The sequence below is a fragment of the Augochlora pura genome, chromosome 3 (genome assembly GCF_028453695.1).
Source record: "Augochlora pura isolate Apur16 chromosome 3, APUR_v2.2.1, whole genome shotgun sequence".
Classification (NCBI taxonomy): Eukaryota; Metazoa; Arthropoda; class Insecta; order Hymenoptera; family Halictidae; genus Augochlora; species Augochlora pura.
The window spans coordinates 24,856,264-24,874,573 of NC_135774.1; the positions used below are offsets into that span (position 1 = coordinate 24,856,264).

The following is an 18,310-nucleotide window of genomic DNA, read 5'->3' on the forward strand; positions in this document are numbered from 1 at the left end:
TATTTGAAAACCGGAAACAAAGTCGTCACGTGACGTCTGTCATATGATTCCCGATCTAGTCAGGTGCTCCGTTGCCTTCTGCTCGATTGCGAGCTGATCAGTACTTCAGTATTCGTTTGACTCGACCAAAATTGTTTCGTTGGAGGCATCATGACACAATTTTGTAGTGTTTTCAGTTTAACTTTCACATTAATCATCGCTGCTCAGGTTTCACTGTTGTATGCGAACGACGCGGTACCAGTACTAATATGGGGTGGTGCGGGCTTCGATTCCGAAAGACATTCGATAAATCCATTTTTGAAAACTACACGCAAAGAATTCGATTCGTTTCTGCATGAAAAGCTGGAAGGCTTGCCCCCTGTACTTCTCTTCGTGAAACGTAATCTGTGTGTTGAGGATTTAATAAAGCACAAACAGGTTAGTATATGAGCGACAGCGCCCAAAAAGTAATTTGTTCGGACGTTCGAATAATACAGTCCTTTCTTTCAGCTTCTTCATTCGACTATCACTGGTGATTCATTCTATTATTATCCTGCAGTTGAGACAGCAGTCAACGTTATCGAGGATTTACCTTCTTACAATACAACTTATGCAGACTATACAGATGCTATATCCGAAGGGCAGTTGTCAGTTATGACAATTAGCAATTTGGATGTTGTACCGCAGACATATGAAGCACTGAAGGAATCTAGCCCTAATTTAACAGCTATTCTTACAGGAAGATTGTGTAGTTATAGACAATCCGAACGCGTTAAAAGGGATGTTACTGAAAATGACACTAATGCTTTTACTTTGCAAACTGCACGTGTACTTTTCTATGCTAGTGAACCTTTATTACTGAAGGTAATTACATATTATAAATATCATTTTCCTACAAATAATTAGGTGTAATTTTCTAATAAATGCGTGTGTGTTACAGATTCCACAAAAGAATAAACCTGTACAGCTTCTCAATCCAAAAACAAAAGAGATCAAAGATGATGGCGAGTTCATATTGAATCTAATTTACGGAGAATTAGATGATCTAACACTTTCGTTTAAATTTGAAAATAGAAGTGGTTACTATACTCTCAATAAGATTATTTTACTCACAAATCCTGAGAGTTCTACAAAAAATACCACCAATGTTACCTTAACATCAAGCACAAACATTGTCTTTGCATCGAAATTTTCATATCATTGTTCATATAATACAACTTTCCAAAAAGATGATACTCACGTGCTAACTATAAAAAATTTCCAAGTTCAAATATTTAATGAGGCAGATCCCGCAAGAGAGGCGAGATTTAGCGATGCGTACGATTGCGTTGGTTTCACTACGATTCCAATTTGGACAGGAATATTTGTTACCAGTATATTAGGTCTAATTTTGATTTGGGGTCTTACCATGATTATGGATATTCGTACTATGGACAGATTCGATGATCCTAAAGGAAAAACTATCGCAGTATCAGCTCAAGAATGATATGTTAAATTAACCTTAGTAAAACGAACGTTCTTGTGTAAATATATAACATAAATAGTAACGACCCAATAAACTGTTATACCGTTACTTCCATGCTCATGTCGTACATACATATATAATTATTAGTAGTAGCCATATGTAATACATTCTGAAAATATTGATTTTCTTTTAGAGTTATTCAAATGTATGTAATAACATTTCATTACAGAAAGATATATCTAACCATTCCAATTACCTAATATTATGTATGCATCTGTTCAGTATTTGTATATTTGTTGCGTGCAGTAATGCTTCTATCTCGTAATGTTTTCAAAGTAGTTTGTAATTTCTAGTAAATTGTTTTATATCAACAAGGAAAGATGCAATATTATGTATCAATGAATAATCATTTGATTGTATCTTTCGTTAACAAAACAGTCTTGTGATATATTAATACATTGAAGGGACATGAAGTTTATGAATACGTTCACACGGTGCCGTTTCTGTATTCTAGGGTGTTACAAGTTGACGATAAGAGATAGTTATCTACAGATACGCGTATATATATATATAACATATATTTATAGACACGTACAAATTCATATACTATAATAATACATACAATAACTTGGTTCTTTAACTATTTTATTGATTTCATAAATTTTTTTTCTTAGCAAGAAATTGTAAAAATGTTTTATTAGATCGTATGGTAACTTTTAATATATAAAAAACATATTATACAAAACCGTGTATGCTTTTGTTGATTTTTAGCAGAATACCTATGTTCTACATGCTGGAACCTCTGCTCCATGCAATACCATATATACCATAGAATAGGGTGGCAATTCAATTGATTCTGTTGATTCTAGTATCACAGGCGAGAATGGTGGTAAACTTCCATCGGGTTGCAATTTCAATGTTTTACCATTCATCTTTATATCTCTGAAAAGTAATAGAATACAATAATGGATTTTGTAATAATATGACCAATAATTGCATTCACATACTTCGATTGAAGATAATCAGAAGTTAACGCATATACGAAGAGTTTAGCATTCTTATCAAGTATAGGAACGATCCCTCGAATAATTATTACAGAAGGAACTTTATTAATATTGATTCCGTATATCGTGATAGCTGGAACTCTGTTAATTAATGCTTTCTCAGGGGTACAGTGAGCATAGAGCCGTACACCTTCCAAATCATTTGGCGATGTTATCTTTAAAACTCTCTCTGATACAAAGTGTTTATACAAAACACTAACCCACCAGTCTGGATTTGGCATAAGATTTGGTCCTACCATAGCATAATTACCGCCAAATAATGACTGTCTGGTGACACTATTTACACCAGTACTAGCACTATATCCTAATTTATCAAGCCATAAAAATCCAGCTACAAATCGATCTGATAATCCTGGTGCACCACCACCAAATGCTGTACTGGTTTCTGCTGTAAATAACACAGTCAATTTTAGTTTTAATGGATGTTACTCATTTTGAACATGAATTTATTTAATCACATACATAACCACATAGGGATATTCTTTCCTGATGATGCAATGGCTTGTTGCATGGATTTAATTTGTTCTGGTAGATAATTGAATGTAGTAATATTAATGAAATCTGAAAGTTTAGCTACTCTCCCATTCAGATAATACTGATGCCAAGTAACATAATTTACACTGTCCTTATCGTTCTTTAAAAACGTTTCAGCATACTTTTCTCCCATATGTTGATCATCTCCTACATGGTTCACTTCTGGACCAACAAGGATACTTGCATTATATCCTAGTCTGTTCAATAACAGTCTTAATTGATAATAATCATTTGCAAGCTGAGTTGCATTCACTTTTCTATTAAACACGTGATAAAATGAATTTGGTTCTGTAATTATAATTTAACCATAATTAAAAAATATGGTAAATAAGATTGCAATATTACAGTACAGCATTACCATTTCCTAATTGCCAATCTAACTTCATATAATTTTCCTTGGCAAACAAAATTATATTCTTGGCATTAGCATTGCTCCATGCATTATTCGCATCTCTAATTAATACATTTAAATCGAAAATCATTCGTAGTTTCGATTTCGTTGCAAATTTGTATAAATTTTTAAAATCTACATCAGTGATTGTAAAGTTACTTATATCATCACCATTTATAGGACTAATTGCCGTTTCATTAATTATCTGCATCGTCTGTTAATCGTAAAATCACGTTAAGAAATTAAAAAATGAGTAAATAAGCTATGCTATTAAATATACATTACAAGATTGACGAGACCTGATTAAAAAATAAACAATCGGAAGATGTTCCGCCTATTCGAACATAAGCGGGTGAAAGATGTCGGGCTAAATTAACGAATTTTTCATTTTCGATTGGAAGATGTTTCCTGTCTCGTAGTAAACTTGTATCAAGCCCCATGGATAAGAATTTGTCCGATACGACGTACAGAGGTGAGCGTTGCAAATGGATGTAATATACATGGATCTTATTTGTCTCATTGATCACATTATTAAAATTCCATGCTGTTAATATTAAGAATATTATACAAAATCCCAGAATAGATAAGCTAAAAACATGGCAAAATGAGGTATCTGAAAGTCAGAAAGGAAAAAATTTATTATTAAGTATTCAAACAATTCGCGCAACTTTATAAAAATTTCTATTGCAAATCGAATTGGAATCTTCGAGCATGCGCAATACATCGCATAACATGGAAGATAATATAGTATACCGGTAGTGTAACTTTAATATTGAAATTAATAATATACGAATTCCTACGTTACAACATAATTTTTTTGAAATAAATTAATTGTATTGAAATTTGTCATTAATTGGAACATTTACTTACGGATACGAACGTCACCAAGGTTCTCGTATTGATTTTTTCCTCGTTCGTTGATTTTCAAGTAACTCATAATTGTCCAAGATTTTCTAAATGTTTTGAGACGTATTTTTTTATTAATTATTCTTGTGCTGCGTAAAAGAGAGAAATGATGATTAATCGAGTAGTGTGACTTCTGTTTATGTTCATATAGCAACCGTCGATAAGAAAATGAATTATATATTGCGGCCCAATGTTGGCGAATCGGAGTGAAACAAGCAAATGAGTACAGAGGAAGCTGAGAAATGGCCGCGTTTAATTCAAATATTTCAACTATACATTTAAATTATGTATAAGTATCTACGTAAATATTTGCAACTATTGTTACTTCAAATAATCTAAAATTTATAATAAAGTACAGTAAACTACTAAACTAAATGAATGTACATAATAAATTATACTCGAAACTGGACTGAATTCGATATGAAAAGTGATTTACTATATATTTGAAAATGTATACACAAATTTTTCATAATATCATAAAATATATTTTTATCTGAGTTATGTCAAAAATTTAAGTACTAGAAGAAATTACTTTGTTACACGTAAATTTTCTTTTCACAATGTTACGTCCAGATTGTATTTTTCCAATACTAAATCGACCTGTACAATGATTATATTTTTTCTGTCTGGCAACTGTAACAATTATGAAAATGTTACGCCTAATTAAGCTTTTTGTAATATACGTTTAAACAAATTTAATGGGAATACCTTTCGAGGTTATTGGACCAGAAGTTGAGTCTAAGCTAGAACTCGACGATTGAAAAAATACAGATTTACGCCGGTGTTTAACAAGACGATTACGATAAGACAAACTGCGGCGACGTTTTTGTCGTTTAAATAATTGCTGTTTCGATTCTGAACTGCTTAACTCATTTTCAGCCCAAAATGGCTTGTCACTATCATCCGATACCGGCAGCATTAGTTCTGAAGACTTAGATACATGATGATTTAAAATAGTTTTGTGTTCACCATTATTACTAATAACTTACTATTGCTACACATTTCCCAAATTTGAAACACGAACTGTTTTTAATCTCTGATCGAGTCATTGCATTGGAAGACACAGCAGAATAAAATGACTGATTTTCATAACCTTCGTCATCTTCGGAACTATGCACTGTTTTTCGAATATCGCCACTAGCACAATAACCCATTATTGCTTTTAGTTAGACTTGCGAAAATATTGTAATTGCAATATGTTGATTTTGTAAATTATATGTTTCCGTTAAACTGGTAAATTTGTAGGTGATTTGGGTCTTTAAAATAATTCAAGACCTATTCAGAGCCATTTGGAATGGTAGGTTTTTTTTTGTTGTAGAATAGTTTCTACTACTTTTTGAAATTTCACTCGTGTACAAGATTAATACAAATATTTTCTTGTTATTTAAAATGTTTTTATTACATTTTTGCCGAAACAGAAATCTATTTCAGTGAGTTCTCATTTTTGTAAAGCAATGAAGTATGAATGATTCAATGTATTAAATTCACTGTACATTTATAATACCATACTGGTACGTTATAAAAACAAATGAAACCAATTTTATACATTCAGTGTAAAATATTCTGTGTTGTTCTTCATTGCTATAGGGAAGTAATAGAATAGAATTGAAGTCATTGTTTCTTCTTATAAAAGTTAAGCAACTTTCATGTCTAAAACTTTCCTTTGATGTCAGCAGGGTAGATTTGTTTGGCTTTTTAAGTGTTCCAAACAGTTCCTTCAAACTTCAATGTTAACCACATACATCTACTCGAAGAGGAAACTTTAATCATTCTCTGATTTTCTACGTTTTTTTGAACGTGGACTATCTGTATCATGAGGGCTTGGTGTAATGTGACTCCTTTTCCTTTTTATGCTACTTTCACTAGCCTCACTGCTACTGCTTGCTGCAGTTCTTGTTTCTCTTCTGAGTGTTCCCTCTCCTGTAACTTGCACCAATATCTAAAATAAGAATAACATAATATTTGCTATTAGTGACAATAATTATGTTTGATATCTACAAAATTTATGACTGGATGTATACCTGCATATGCTGTAAACATTCTTCTTGCATTGAAACGGCCATTTTATAAATAAAAGTATCGTGTTTATTATACATTATTGCATTTTGAAACATTAGCATGACATCGCGTTGGAAATGTATTGTAGATCTGATCGTACCATTGTCTATATTCTTTTTAATTGTTGACAGATCCATAGGTCTAAAGATTACTGAATGGTAGCCAGGCGCTTGATCTTCTGTAATAGGTCTCAAAAATACAGATGCATACTTATGTGTAGCAAGACGATTATAAAACAACATGACTGCCTTTTTCCATGCTCTGTAATCTGCACCTTCTCCAGTACCTTCATTCTCTGGCTCACTGTCAATAGACGCGTTTTGTTTTTTGGAGTAAGTTTTCATAGCACGTCCACCGCTTAATTTACTTAACGACGATTCTTCCTCATCCAATTCAACAGTATCTTCACCAGCGCTTACTATCGATTCCGTTTCCTTTTTTACATTTTGTTCGGTGTCTACATTCTTTTTATCTTCTTTCTCTTCTTTTACAGGAATATCTTCCTTTTTTATTTCTAACATAGTAATATTTTCTAATCGAATTTTAGATTCTTCTTCTATTTTAGATTCTTCAAATGTGTTTTCTTCCTTTTTAATAATAGGAACATCGTTTTCAGATTTAGCAGGTTCCACAAATTCTTGTTTTGAAATTTCAACTTCTTCTGATGATACTAGTTGAGCAGAATCTTCTACAAGGGTAGTTTCCTCTATCTCTTCTTCTTTAATCTCTATATCTTGCAATATAGAACTGGTCGTATCTTCTGAAGAATCCTTTGTGTCTTCTTTCTTAAATTCATCTGTATAAATCTCTAAAGTTTCTTCCGTGTGTTCTTCTTGAGATTTTTCTGGCGATTGTTCGCTTACTTCAATAATGGTTTTCTCTTTTATTATAATTACAGGTTCCTCTTTAAACGATTCGACTGATTCTGTACTTTCAATTGTATTCTCTATGATTTGTTCTTCAGTTATTTTTTTCTTATCTTCTGTACTGTGTATACTTTCGTCATCTTCTAAAATCAAACTAATGTCCTGGGACTTCTCAGTGTCCTCTGTGCTGGGAAGATCATTCGTTACCTCGGAAGAAACACTAACAACTTCTGCCGATGGAATATCTTGTTGTTCACCAGTAATTTTAGCAAGATGCATTTCTAGCTGATCTAATTCCATATTTCCCTTATTATCTAGCTCTTCGGAAGACTCTCTTTGTAGTTTATCGCTAGGTGATTCTTTAGCCTCTGGTACAACAACTTCTGTTTCTTCCTCTTCGTCTATCTCATCTTCTACCATTTCATCCAGCTCTTTCATACGAATTTTGGAATCAGTTTCCTCTGCTTCTACATTCGATGTTGAATCCATAGTATCCAATTCCTCAATCATTTGTTTTTCTTCTAATGGTGCATCTTTGCTACTTTCACCATCATTTGCCTCCAACTCAGGGAGAAGTTCATCAGGTACTGCCATCCTTTCGTGACTTGTAGGTTCCTCAGATTTAACTTGCTCGGACGTACTAGATACAGTTTCCGATATTTCAGCGACAATAACTTTAGGTTCTTGTGGTTCAATAGCAACCGTCCCTATAATTTCTGCAATGTTTGATGTGCTAGAATCAATTTCTTCGATAGCCATTTCACTTTCTGGTGAATTAGAGAGTGACACAACTTCATCTACATCTCTAGGCTCTGGACGTTCTGTAACAACTGGGACTTCTTGAATTTGGGGTACAGTAAGACTATTAATTGTCGTAGTAGTTGTGTCTAGAGTCTGTGGGCTCCCAGTTATTTCCTCTTTTATTAATTCTTCTATATCTCCAATAATTTCGTTAATTTCATCCTTGTCTATTACATCTGCAATATCTTTATGTATTGCATTTATTACGTCTATATTGTTTATTATGTGTACCATACTTTCTGTGATTGGACTATTTGGTGGATTAATGGCAAGTGGTTGAGCAGGCATTGGTGTCTCATTTTGAATTGTCACTTGATGAACAGGTTGTGTCTGTAGAGTATGAACTTCGGTAGGCACGTTCTGTTGCGATACAATAGTTGACGTTGTCTGTAAATTTGGTAATGGGCCTCGTTGTGCATTAGTAGGCATTTCAAGCAACATTGATAAAGTTGGGGCACCAACCGATGGTCTCTCTGGTGGTGCATTTGCAATTGTCGAAGAAACTAATTGATGTAGTTGTGGAGAAACGTTTTGCATCAATTGGGTATTTGGGACTTTAGGGCTAGAGCCAAGTAGACTTGTAATTGTGGGAGAGCTTGCTTGTGCTGTTGTAGTTGATGTCTGAATTTGTGTGGTAGGACTTGGTGATTTCAGTAAACTTGTTAGTAAAGGTGATCTCCCACCTTTACCCTTCTTTTCATCCTCATCAACTGCTTCAGTTGTTTCTTGGAGTTCTAGCGATGTATCAGTAGATCTACGTTGATTTATAGCAGATGTTCCTTGCGGTGAATTCAATTCTTGCTTCTGTTGGCGTTTGGCTAACCATGCTGAATGGGCCCTTGCTTTTTGTTCTTGCTCCCGTTCTTCCTGTTCAATGCCAAGCCACATTTTTTGTAACTTATCTTCCGTCACAGGTCCAGATTTTAACATATTTATTTCAGCTTTAAGTTGCTGGTACTCATCTCTTTGGAAGGCTAATATTTGTCCCAATTCAGTTATTCTTTCCTGTGTTAGTTTTCTAACTATGGATTCACCAGTTGTTTCTCCGCTCTCTCTCTTCTTTCTCTTTGGAGTGTCTGCATTTTCTAATAAATGTGCATATTGAATGGCGCAAGACTTTTGAGAAAACCAATCGGGTGGTCTTAATGTGTCTTTTTCAACAATTGCCTTCAATGATCTCGACACACTCATCCAATTTTGGTCACCAGATTTCAATACACTGGATGCTAAACATAGTTGCTCACGGGTACTCCAACTGTCATAGGTTCGTTTTAATTTCAACCCTAAAAAAAGGTATTGCAATAGTAATTATAAATAAATTAGAGAAACAATGAACTTATTAGTAATTTTCGCATAAAGATCCCTACAATGGTAGTAACGCTTTGGGCATCAACTTGTTGTTTACATTGTATAGGTTACAAAACGGTATTAATTTATTCTAGTTCATTACATGCGCAAACGAAAATATTTAATACGTTTAATTTTTCTCAGCAACAAGTAATTGTTGCACCATGATGTTACTATAATATACGAACAATCAAATGTTTAAGATATGTGTATTAACATTGAATAGTTTTCTTAACCTTTAAATTACAAACAAAGATAAATAATTCAAAAACTTACTGTCTTGTACCGACGTCATTTTTTCAAGCAACAAATTTAGCTTTTCATTAATATATACACACGAACATTGAAGTTCACCGATTAATTATTAAGAATTTATTCGTCATTAAGTCTTTACATATAATTCATGTTGGACGTGAGCTGATGTACACATGCATGTGTGTATGCATTGTTCCTTTCCAGTGGAACATGGAACGCGTGGACAGCTGATTTCAAATCGAAGAGCAAGGAACACGAGAAACGGAACTGTAATGGCGGATTCCAAGTAAGCTGTCAAAGAATGGTGCATTATAGTTTTGATTTTATTCATGGATCGTCAAAAGTAATTAATCTAGAATCAAGTGAAAAGTTCGTTAATATGTATCCAGTATGTGAAGTCGACAAATTGGTAGTGCAGCTGCTGTAAATTGTACATGTACATATATATATACATAGCTTAAAACGCGAGTGTGTTATATTAATTGTACATACCAACCAATAAATTCTATAACTGTTTTTACTTTGCAATGATGAATAACCGAAGACGGACAAATAATTTTACATATGTTAGTTCGTGCGTAAAGTATATGATATTTATGCTCAATTTCGTTTTTTGGGTAAGTGAGGCTTTTTCATCTTCAATATCTCAATAAATTTTCTTTAATTGTTGTAATCATCATCTCTATACTTGTTTCTCGAAATTACATAAAAATTTATAAGATAGTTAGCTACAGGATAATATAATCTTAATTATGATATTTTATTATGTAGTTATTTGGAGGATTGTTAATTGGAGTTGGATTATACGCATTTGTGGACAAATGGCAAGCTACTGGATCTGTTAGACTGGAAAATGTGTACGATGTGGTCTTGAATATTTCTCTTGTAATGGTCATTGCAGGAGGAGTAGTCTTTGTTGTTAGTTTTGCCGGATGCGTTGGAGCACTGCGTGAAAATACATGTCTTCTGAAATTTGTTAGTACCGCTACATATGTGCCAAGTAAACATTTATAGATTAGTTAATATATGATTTTTTATTGCAGTATTCACTTTCTTTGTTGGTATTCTTTCTCCTTGAAATGGGCGTAGCAATTGTTGGTTTTGTGTTTCCACATACATTGCAATCATTGTTGGAAGAATCGTTTACAGATAAAATTATACAAACGTATAGGGAAGATCCTGATCTACAGAATTTCATTGACTTTGGACAACAAGAAGTAAGACCACCACAACAATGATACGTCATAAAAATCTGTGACATTGAATGTATAAATATTTTTATTTACAGTTTCAGTGTTGCGGTTTAAGCCAAGAAGGATACTTAGACTGGGGAAAGAATGAATACTTCAATTGTTCCAGTCCCAGTGTTGAACGTTGTGGTGTACCATTTTCTTGTTGTATCAATGCTACAGACATATCGGTATAATCATTCTAATATTTAAGCAGTCAAATAGTAGTAGCATGATTAAAGCACAAAATAAATAAGATGCCATTTAAATTTTCAGAGTGGTCTCGTGAATATAATGTGTGGGTACAAAGTTCAAATGTTCCCAGTCTCTGAAGCAGGAAAAAAGGTGTGGACCAGTGGATGTATTGAAATTGTGAGAAGTTTCGCAGAACGAAATTTGTATACGATAGCTGGTATTGCTTTGGGTATAGCCCTTAGTCAGCTATTCGTAATTTATCTTGCCAAAACACTAGAAGGTCAAATTGAATTACAAAAATCTCGTTGGCATTCCTGAGCTTGACTTCAGGCCACCTACCGCTATCAGATTCATTGCCCTCCCAGCTGGCAGGTGGCCAGTGGCCGAACAAGAGGCCAAGATGTCGAAACGCACGTAAACGTTCGAATGACATTACTCGTTCTTTTCGCCATCTTCGTATACATACTATGCATTCTTTTTCTGATTAGGCTTGTTCTTTATTTTAAAAATTATTTTCATATATACTTAAACAAAGGTTAGCTTTAATTTTCATACTTTCCTATTGTTGCAAACAAGTTTTTGTTTTTTTTTCATCGTTCTTATTAAATTGTTGAATGCTTTAGCCATATATACATTTTTTTTAAAATAAACTTCTATTTACATGGCAGCAAACTGGTCACACTAGTTCATTAAAGAAATGTGATCGAAATATGAGTCTTCATTTACATGCATATGAATTTGCATTTATAAAAACTACTCGCATTTGAGTAGAATTTTTAATTAATATAAGACTACTAAAGGATAGAACAGTGAGTAAATGCCAAGGTAATTGATTTAATATTAACGTGCAATAATTATTCATGTATGATTTTCTGAAAAAAATATCCTTATACAATATTGAATTTCATACGGTGGTAATTCTTGCATCAAATTTTCAAGGTATCATCAGAATAACGTATCCATACATATTATAAGTACTGACAATTTAAGCTTTTGAATAATTGATCTATAAAAGACTTACAATTAGATTATGTAATTTACGAGGTAGACACAATTTATATGAGATTTATAAGCGATTGAGTTTTTATACTCTTCTTTTTCTGTATATTTACTGCAATCATTTGCAAAGATACTTTAGCAACTATATCGTTCTGATTTGAAACGAGAGATTTTTGTCTTTCTTTTAGATAAAATATACTTATCAGACACAATAGAATACAGTAAATAAGTACACAGATAAAATGCGCACATCTTTCGAGAAAATTAACTTTGAATCTCTTTTGCTATGTATTCATGTTTTTTCAATCTTTATATGAGCATATTATAAAAATATTGTAGGATTTTAAGAAATAGTCGGAAACGGGCTTTGGGACTGAGATTCGTATATTGATTATCGATCATGTGCCGTAACGGCCATGAGTACAAAGCCTTCCGACTTTTTCCTAATCTCTTAGTCAAAATACTTATGGGTCTGGTGGGTCCTGATCCCCCAATATCAGTAAGCACATAGTCATTTACAAATCCATATAGTTTCGTTCTATTATATTATATTAGTGTAACTCTAATCTAATGTATAGATGAAGAAACGTCCAGTGCCAAAGTCAGAATATTGTCTAACATTTTTATTTGGAAACAAAACCTGACAATAATCTGGTATAAACGATTCGTTTATTGAGTGCATATGGAGTACATCTGCGTGACTTTTTATCAAGAATAAATGTAAAACTGATATATGAATCCATCTAGTTTGTAATAAACAAGTATTATTCTAATATTGTGTTCTTGCCATTACCAGTGTTCAATTATACATATAATATGAAAACGAAGAAAGAAATGTTCAATAAATTAATGAGGTGATTCATGTAAAAATGAAGAAAACAACAGCTGGTGTTATTATTTATTTTAAATTAGTTTATTTATATAAAGAAATATCTATAGGCACACAATCTAAATATTCTAAAATAACGCTTTGACCATCAACAAGCTCAGAGTTGTCTAGCAATGTTGTTAATAGCGTATCCATTTCATTAGATATTACTTCGCCTGTTATATGATGAAATAATTGTAATCGAGATGCACCTGCTACATGATTATTATTGGATACTTTAAGTACGTCTGCAATCGAATCAATGGCTTTTCCTATTGTCCAGGTCATATTCACATAAACACCCTTTGATGATCCTACATGTTTATTAAACATTTTAGGTGATGGATATACAAGAAAGTAACAACGTTGGTTCATTGGTATATTTCTAGGACCAACAGCAAAACCTTTTAGACGCATAAGACGTACCTGTAAGAACGTTTAATGTAAACTTATATACGCATAAATTCTATTTTGCAGAATATTTAAAATCACAACATACTTTGTTGGCCATTACAACGTTTTTAGATTTCTTTAAACTAACTGTGATTTCTTGATCTGCTATAGCTTTTGCTTCTGCAAATTGTTTCTTTGGTATCTGCCATTTTTTCAATTTCATTGTCTTATCTTCATTAGAATATTCTAAACACCCATGGTATCTATGTTTCAAACAAAAATGTTTCTTGCATTTGATACAGTGCATTTCGATAGGTGAAGTTTCTTTGCAAGACTCGTCTGAACAAATGTGACTTAATGACTTTGTCTTGGTCTTCGTTACATTGTTGCGGAAATGTTCGCATTTGAGAGAATGTGCCTGAAAGTGTTGCATGCAAAAAGTGACATGACAATGACTGCACACGAACGGTAAAAAATTTAATCGTTTACACTCATCTACTGAACATCTTTCCCCCAGATTTGGAAACTCCATTATGAGTCCTTGTTAAAAAATAAAGTAAACATTAGTAAGTAAATTGTGGCTGCGTTGGTTATGTAAAACATTCAAATATATACTTGCCTAATTAATTGTGAGACGGTGTCGGAGAATGTAAATGATTTTCGCTGAGTGCGCCCAAAGCAAGATTATTCCACTTTTGTTCCAATTCCTTTAGTGTCATATGTGAATCGCCATTGTCGCTTTCCGGATCAGGTAATTCTGCTGCTGGTACTACAATATCATCGATGGGCAAACATTCATCTTGCCAAGCTTCATCGATCAAATCTAATAATAATCTACCGTCTCCACACACTTGACTGTCCATTCCGTGAAGACTCACTTAATTGAACAACGTATCGCTCATGCTAATACAGTAATGGGCCCTTCTTTTGTACAGTTACAGGCCGCGGCTTAATCCGTTAGCAAGGATCGATATAGAAATTTTCTTTGCTCTGGTTGGCCGACGATTCACTGCTGAGACAAAATCCACTGTAGATTGGATGCGCAATACAATGATGGGATTATGCGCGTCAGCTTATGGAATAAGAAAAGCGTGCAGGAGTAGATCTCATTACTGTATAGGTATGTTTAGTAATGTCTCCCTGAATGTCACAATTTCGTTCTATCGCGAATGACGCGATGCTATTGCTACGGCCTTGTGATTTATCGATTTTTTTCGCTAAGTCGATGTTGAGTTCAACGGAGTCAGTGAACACGTGCGCTGCGGCACACACCGCGACTCCTTCGACTCGAATTTCCGGAACACAATAACATAACCTATTTAATTTTAACATTTTAAAACTGAATTTTTTAACATGTTGCTGATAGTTTTCTGATTAAAATGAGACTAAATATGATATAGTTTTTCAAATATTTCAGATTAATAATACAACCAAACAAAATATAATTTTCATTACATTTAGTTACTTGATACTTAATGAATAATTTATTTTATTCCATTATCGCTGCGACTATATAAGAAAATTATAAATTATTATAAATATATATTAATGATAACTCTACATTAAAATGATAATGTACCCTTGATATTATATATACATTATACGTATACAAATTAGATAAGCGCAAAATTATATTCACATAAAATTTTAGGATTGATGGTAAAAGTACAGTAAACTGTTACTTCAAACTGTTCGTGAAACGCGTTGACTCATTCTAGCAAATGTTTGTCGAATCGAGGCCCTTTCCCTCGGAATGTCAATAAATCGAGGCATCTTTCCTTTCGAATGTGAATCGAGGTAATGTCCATTGCAAATGTCAATTGAACGTAGACCCGAGTAGCATAACTTTACTGATATTTTCTTTCTAACTTTTCTAATCATTTTATTTGGTAGAATCTGGCTGATATATTAAACAATTTTTCATGTATAAAAGATTTTTGTCAATAAATTGATGAATTTACAATAGGATTGTATGAAACTAGATCATTGTTTTAAGAAAATTATAACAAATTATATTTTTTCATGGTGTTGGATTGTACGTATCATTGTCAGTAAATATCCTATATTCAAAAATAAAATATTCTACTCGTTAACGAGTATCGATATAAAATTTTCTTTGCTTTGATTGGCTGTTGATTCATTGCCGAAACAGGATCTACAACGGATTAGATACGTAGTAAAATGATGAAGACGTGTGCGCTAGGTTAGGAAATAAGAAAAGTACAATATTTTCAATTATTATCTAAGTTTGTTACAAAAAAAAATAATAGAAATAATCAGTCGCGTCATATACGGGAAAACGTTCAATCAAATAGCCAAATAGTACCATACTCTTAACAATAGATGGTGACACAACAATACTTCGGCGCCACTTTTTAATAAAATAGACGAGTATCAATGAAGAACGTAACGTGTAACAGATGTTATTAAATGACAAAGTTGCAGAGGTCTTTTTAATTTTATTTAAACTGTAGTAGTATTTACTGCAGTGCGTTATTTTTATTCAAAGTTTTTACATACTAGAAGTACATCGCAACGAAACAAGCATAATAAGCTCACTCACGATACTCCATCGACTGTGCTATGTTTAATGTACGTTTACGCGTCAACTCGCATCCATTATACCTAACTTAAAAATACTTAACGCTTTGGTTCCCAGATCATGTTTTATTTAGATCATCTTATGTGAATCGTTTAAAATAAAATTCCCCGCTGTTTAGCCGCTTATCAATCTTCTCGATTGCGGTTTTCATCGATCAGAAGATTTGAGTCACGTTTCTCGGCTGCCTCTTTGCAGACACCTCGGTCGCAGAACAATCCGTCGGCGCAGGGACAAAGGATGAAATGGACGTTGGTCAATAACACCTGAGCACCGTCAGGATACGACGCGGTCATGTTGATCGTGGAAGCGCTGCCTGGTCTGCACATTTCTCCCAATGCTTGCATAGGTTTGCACTGAGGAGTACTGTACCTGTTTGCTCCTAAAATCAATCGTTCTATTAATTTCGTCGATCATCACTGATTATCAATAAATATTATCGCGTTCTTTCAAACGAGTTAAGCAGCCGCCAGAATTCAACGTGAGAATTGGTTCTACAGCGTCGGAACGCTGCCCTTGAGTTTCGATTTCGTTCTTGGAAATTAGAAGGAGTCATAGTAGCACACGATTTCCTTTTGATGGCACCGTGTGTAAATCGTTACCATCGAACGTCATACCTATGGTGCAACAGTATTCGGGCCCACATTCCAAATTATTCTGACAGCGAATATAATCTGGTCGGTTCGTTGCGTGGGAGAAGCAGCTGAACGAAAGGAGAAGAATCGAAGTAAGCAAGATCGACGCCATCGCACCTCGTCTCGTTGTTGGATACCTGTAAAAGATCGTAACAGATATTCGCCGTTAGAACAGAACAATAGAGGGTGTAGCCTAATTGTCAGTCATATTTAATTAAACGGCATGCTCAGAGTCTAGACACCCTTATTTTATTGCCCTCTAAAGACGGATATAGCAACAAGACTACCTCTCCGTTGTCTTTGTTTCGGTATTGTTTCGCGACTACGTGTATCTGCATCATCTCAGGAAAGAACGAGTTTCTTTGGAAATTTGTTAAACCAGCCTCCACGTAGGTTGATCGTATATGGATCGATCCTTTTGTCCAGGGCTTAGTCACGCGTTAAATCAGACAGCGAATAACCGAGGCGTCAACTTCCAACACGTTAGAGACTGTAAAAACCAAGCTACATATGTAGCGTCGCGAGATCGCTGATATCCACAACGTTTGCTCCGAATTCTGTATCATCGGTGACTCTGACCCCCCGCCTTTCTCTCGTCTTCGTGATAAAGTATCATTGATAATTATATAATGCCCGACTGCAGCGATGAAACGATACACATTATTTTCGAGGACACTCATGCGGGCTCGAACGCAATTATGAATGACTCGTGACGAATAGATTGCGGACGTGCGTGAGAATTCACGCCGTCATAGACCGATTCGGTAGAATTAATATAACGATGGATCGATTTAATAAAATACCGTTCGCATTAATTTTTATCCTTTAACACGCATTCACGACACTAAATAATTATCCTGCAACGATGCTGCGAGGTTTTTCATGACCCATTAACACCTTTCCCACGAATGTAAAGCGTTCACAACTGAAAGATGAAAATTAAGAAGGAACGCGCATCACGTGGACAGCTACATAGAGTAAGTGTCTCTGTGAATCTCGATAATTTCTTATTTCGTTATTACATGTGTAAAATATTCTTGGTCCCTCCTGCTAGATGTTTCGTTCTGTACTCACGTGTGAAGAAGAATCCTGTTAATCTCGTGTACGGTCGATCACGACTTTCGCGTCTCTCTTTCTATCTCTTTGTTTTTCACGTGTGACAAGACCGAACAGTACTACGTAAATTATACATAGGTACGTACATTCGCGGATACCAGCAAAGATCGTTCACGTTGTCCACGCTCAGCGAACACTTGTCGACATTTGATCGCGTGAACCGACGAGTCTGTTGTTTTTATATCGCAGTCTTCCTCCGCCTGACTCGTCGCGTTCTTCCAAATAAAACGGTTCCCGCGTTTTCCCCGAAGAGGAAGATCCGCGCACGGGTGTCACGGTCGGATCGATCGATCTTCGTGCCCAGATACACGCAGCTCGTTTTTCGATTGGCGCCATTATTTCTGAAGATGCTCGCGCAAGCACCATCGAGAGAGTCGCAATCGCTATCGCCTGGCTGAACTCTATTTTCCAGGATAATACTAATTTATCTTCAACGAGATAAATTAATTTATCGTTTTCATTATAGAAATAAGCGGTACAACCGTCGAGTTCCTCTAGATCCTCTAATATTGATCTACAAAATGAGAAATAAAATGAAAAGGAAAAGTTTTAAGAAGATACCTATTGTATTTATTTGCGGTGATTAAAGAGATAGAAACTTTCTTGGTAT

General features: G+C 34.3%; 6 protein-coding genes across 13 annotated transcripts; 2 read left to right on the forward strand and 4 right to left on the reverse strand.

Annotated features, from left to right (window-relative positions):
- The first annotated feature begins 57 nt into the window (after positions 1-57).
- LOC144478818 (V-type proton ATPase subunit S1) lies at positions 58-2,124 on the forward strand. Its single transcript, XM_078197094.1, has 3 exons — positions 58-417; positions 490-843; positions 920-2,124. Exons 1-3 carry the CDS (start codon positions 151-153, stop codon positions 1,463-1,465), a joined length of 1,167 nt encoding a protein of 388 aa, XP_078053220.1. The 5' UTR covers positions 58-150; the 3' UTR covers positions 1,466-2,124.
- On the reverse strand, positions 1,802-5,457 carry LOC144478816 (heparanase). 4 transcript variants are annotated; one of them, XM_078197091.1, is made up of 7 exons: positions 5,329-5,457; positions 4,304-4,428; positions 3,733-4,046; positions 3,401-3,647; positions 2,971-3,330; positions 2,452-2,896; positions 1,802-2,386 (listed from the first exon to the last, which is right to left on the reverse strand). In XM_078197091.1, the coding sequence occupies exons 2-7, from the start codon at positions 4,368-4,370 to the stop codon at positions 2,224-2,226; spliced, it is 1,596 nt and encodes a 531-aa protein (XP_078053217.1). In that variant the 5' UTR covers positions 4,371-4,428; positions 5,329-5,457; the 3' UTR covers positions 1,802-2,223. The 4 variants fall into 4 exon arrangements, with proteins under 4 accessions (XP_078053217.1, XP_078053216.1, XP_078053218.1 ...); XM_078197090.1 differs by lacking the exon at positions 5,329-5,457 and adding an exon at positions 5,048-5,311; XM_078197092.1 differs by lacking the exon at positions 5,329-5,457 and adding an exon at positions 4,872-4,945.
- A 79-nt stretch (positions 5,458-5,536) lies between these two features.
- Brd8 (Bromodomain containing 8) lies at positions 5,537-9,841 on the reverse strand. Its single transcript, XM_078197083.1, has 3 exons — positions 9,688-9,841; positions 6,361-9,347; positions 5,537-6,278 (listed from the first exon to the last, which is right to left on the reverse strand). Exons 1-3 carry the CDS (start codon positions 9,704-9,706, stop codon positions 6,102-6,104), a joined length of 3,183 nt encoding a protein of 1,060 aa, XP_078053209.1. The 5' UTR covers positions 9,707-9,841; the 3' UTR covers positions 5,537-6,101.
- Positions 9,842-9,859: 18 nt separating this feature from the next.
- LOC144478819 (tetraspanin-14) lies at positions 9,860-12,478 on the forward strand. 2 transcript variants are annotated; one of them, XM_078197096.1, is made up of 6 exons: positions 9,860-10,102; positions 10,211-10,283; positions 10,438-10,641; positions 10,710-10,883; positions 10,955-11,086; positions 11,172-12,478. In XM_078197096.1, exons 2-6 carry the CDS (start codon positions 10,254-10,256, stop codon positions 11,406-11,408), a joined length of 777 nt encoding a protein of 258 aa, XP_078053222.1. In that variant the 5' UTR covers positions 9,860-10,102; positions 10,211-10,253; the 3' UTR covers positions 11,409-12,478. The 2 variants fall into 2 exon arrangements, with proteins under 2 accessions (XP_078053222.1, XP_078053221.1); XM_078197095.1 differs by having other exon boundaries at positions 9,860-10,283.
- A 524-nt stretch (positions 12,479-13,002) lies between these two features.
- On the reverse strand, positions 13,003-14,319 carry LOC144478821 (anaphase-promoting complex subunit 13-like). 2 transcript variants are annotated; one of them, XM_078197097.1, is made up of 3 exons: positions 13,970-14,110; positions 13,457-13,890; positions 13,003-13,383 (listed from the first exon to the last, which is right to left on the reverse strand). In XM_078197097.1, the coding sequence occupies exons 2-3, from the start codon at positions 13,880-13,882 to the stop codon at positions 13,003-13,005; spliced, it is 807 nt and encodes a 268-aa protein (XP_078053223.1). In that variant the 5' UTR covers positions 13,883-13,890; positions 13,970-14,110. The 2 variants fall into 2 exon arrangements, with proteins under 2 accessions (XP_078053223.1, XP_078053224.1); XM_078197098.1 differs by lacking the exon at positions 13,003-13,383 and having other exon boundaries at positions 13,753-13,890; positions 13,970-14,319.
- A 1,505-nt stretch (positions 14,320-15,824) lies between these two features.
- LOC144467906 (astakine) lies at positions 15,825-17,924 on the reverse strand. Of its 3 annotated transcripts, none has more exons than XM_078176896.1 (3): positions 17,787-17,924; positions 16,567-16,721; positions 15,825-16,331 (listed from the first exon to the last, which is right to left on the reverse strand). In XM_078176896.1, coding segments are annotated over exons 1-3 (411 nt in total). In that variant the 5' UTR covers positions 17,789-17,924; the 3' UTR covers positions 15,825-16,077. The 3 variants fall into 3 exon arrangements, with proteins under 3 accessions (XP_078033022.1, XP_078033023.1, XP_078033024.1); XM_078176897.1 differs by having other exon boundaries at positions 17,659-17,913; XM_078176898.1 differs by lacking the exon at positions 17,787-17,924 and adding an exon at positions 16,872-17,587.
- Between the last annotated feature and the right edge of the window lie 386 nt (positions 17,925-18,310).

Excerpts from the sequence above, each read along its gene's own strand:
- LOC144478819 (XM_078197095.1), top strand. The coding sequence starts at position 10,194 with ATGATGAATAACCGAAGACGGACAAATAATTTTACATATGTTAGTTCG. Across the intron at positions 10,284-10,437 it reads TGCTCAATTTCGTTTTTTGG|TTATTTGGAGGATTGTTAAT; the intron begins GTAAGTGAGGCT and ends TTTATTATGTAG. Across the intron at positions 10,642-10,709 it reads ATACATGTCTTCTGAAATTT|TATTCACTTTCTTTGTTGGT; the intron begins GTTAGTACCGCT and ends TTTTTATTGCAG.
- LOC144467906 (XM_078176896.1), bottom strand. Across the intron at positions 16,332-16,566 it reads CGAATACTGTTGCACCATAG|GAGCAAACAGGTACAGTACT; the intron begins GTATGACGTTCG and ends GATTGATTTTAG.
- LOC144478821 (XM_078197097.1), bottom strand. The coding sequence starts at position 13,882 with ATGGAGTTTCCAAATCTGGGGGAAAGATGTTCAGTAGATGAGTGTAAA. Across the intron at positions 13,384-13,456 it reads ACGTTGTAATGGCCAACAAA|GTACGTCTTATGCGTCTAAA; the intron begins GTATGTTGTGAT and ends ACGTTCTTACAG.
- Brd8 (XM_078197083.1), bottom strand. Across the intron at positions 6,279-6,360 it reads AATGTTTACAGCATATGCAG|ATATTGGTGCAAGTTACAGG; the intron begins GTATACATCCAG and ends TTCTTATTTTAG.
- LOC144478818 (XM_078197094.1), top strand. The coding sequence starts at position 151 with ATGACACAATTTTGTAGTGTTTTCAGTTTAACTTTCACATTAATCATC. Across the intron at positions 418-489 it reads ATTTAATAAAGCACAAACAG|CTTCTTCATTCGACTATCAC; the intron begins GTTAGTATATGA and ends CCTTTCTTTCAG. Across the intron at positions 844-919 it reads GTGAACCTTTATTACTGAAG|ATTCCACAAAAGAATAAACC; the intron begins GTAATTACATAT and ends TGTGTGTTACAG.
- LOC144478816 (XM_078197091.1), bottom strand. The coding sequence starts at position 4,370 with ATGAGTTACTTGAAAATCAACGAACGAGGAAAAAATCAATACGAGAAC. Across the intron at positions 3,331-3,400 it reads AGATTGGCAATTAGGAAATG|AACCAAATTCATTTTATCAC; the intron begins GTAATGCTGTAC and ends TTATAATTACAG. Across the intron at positions 2,387-2,451 it reads TCTGATTATCTTCAATCGAA|AGATATAAAGATGAATGGTA; the intron begins GTATGTGAATGC and ends ATTACTTTTCAG.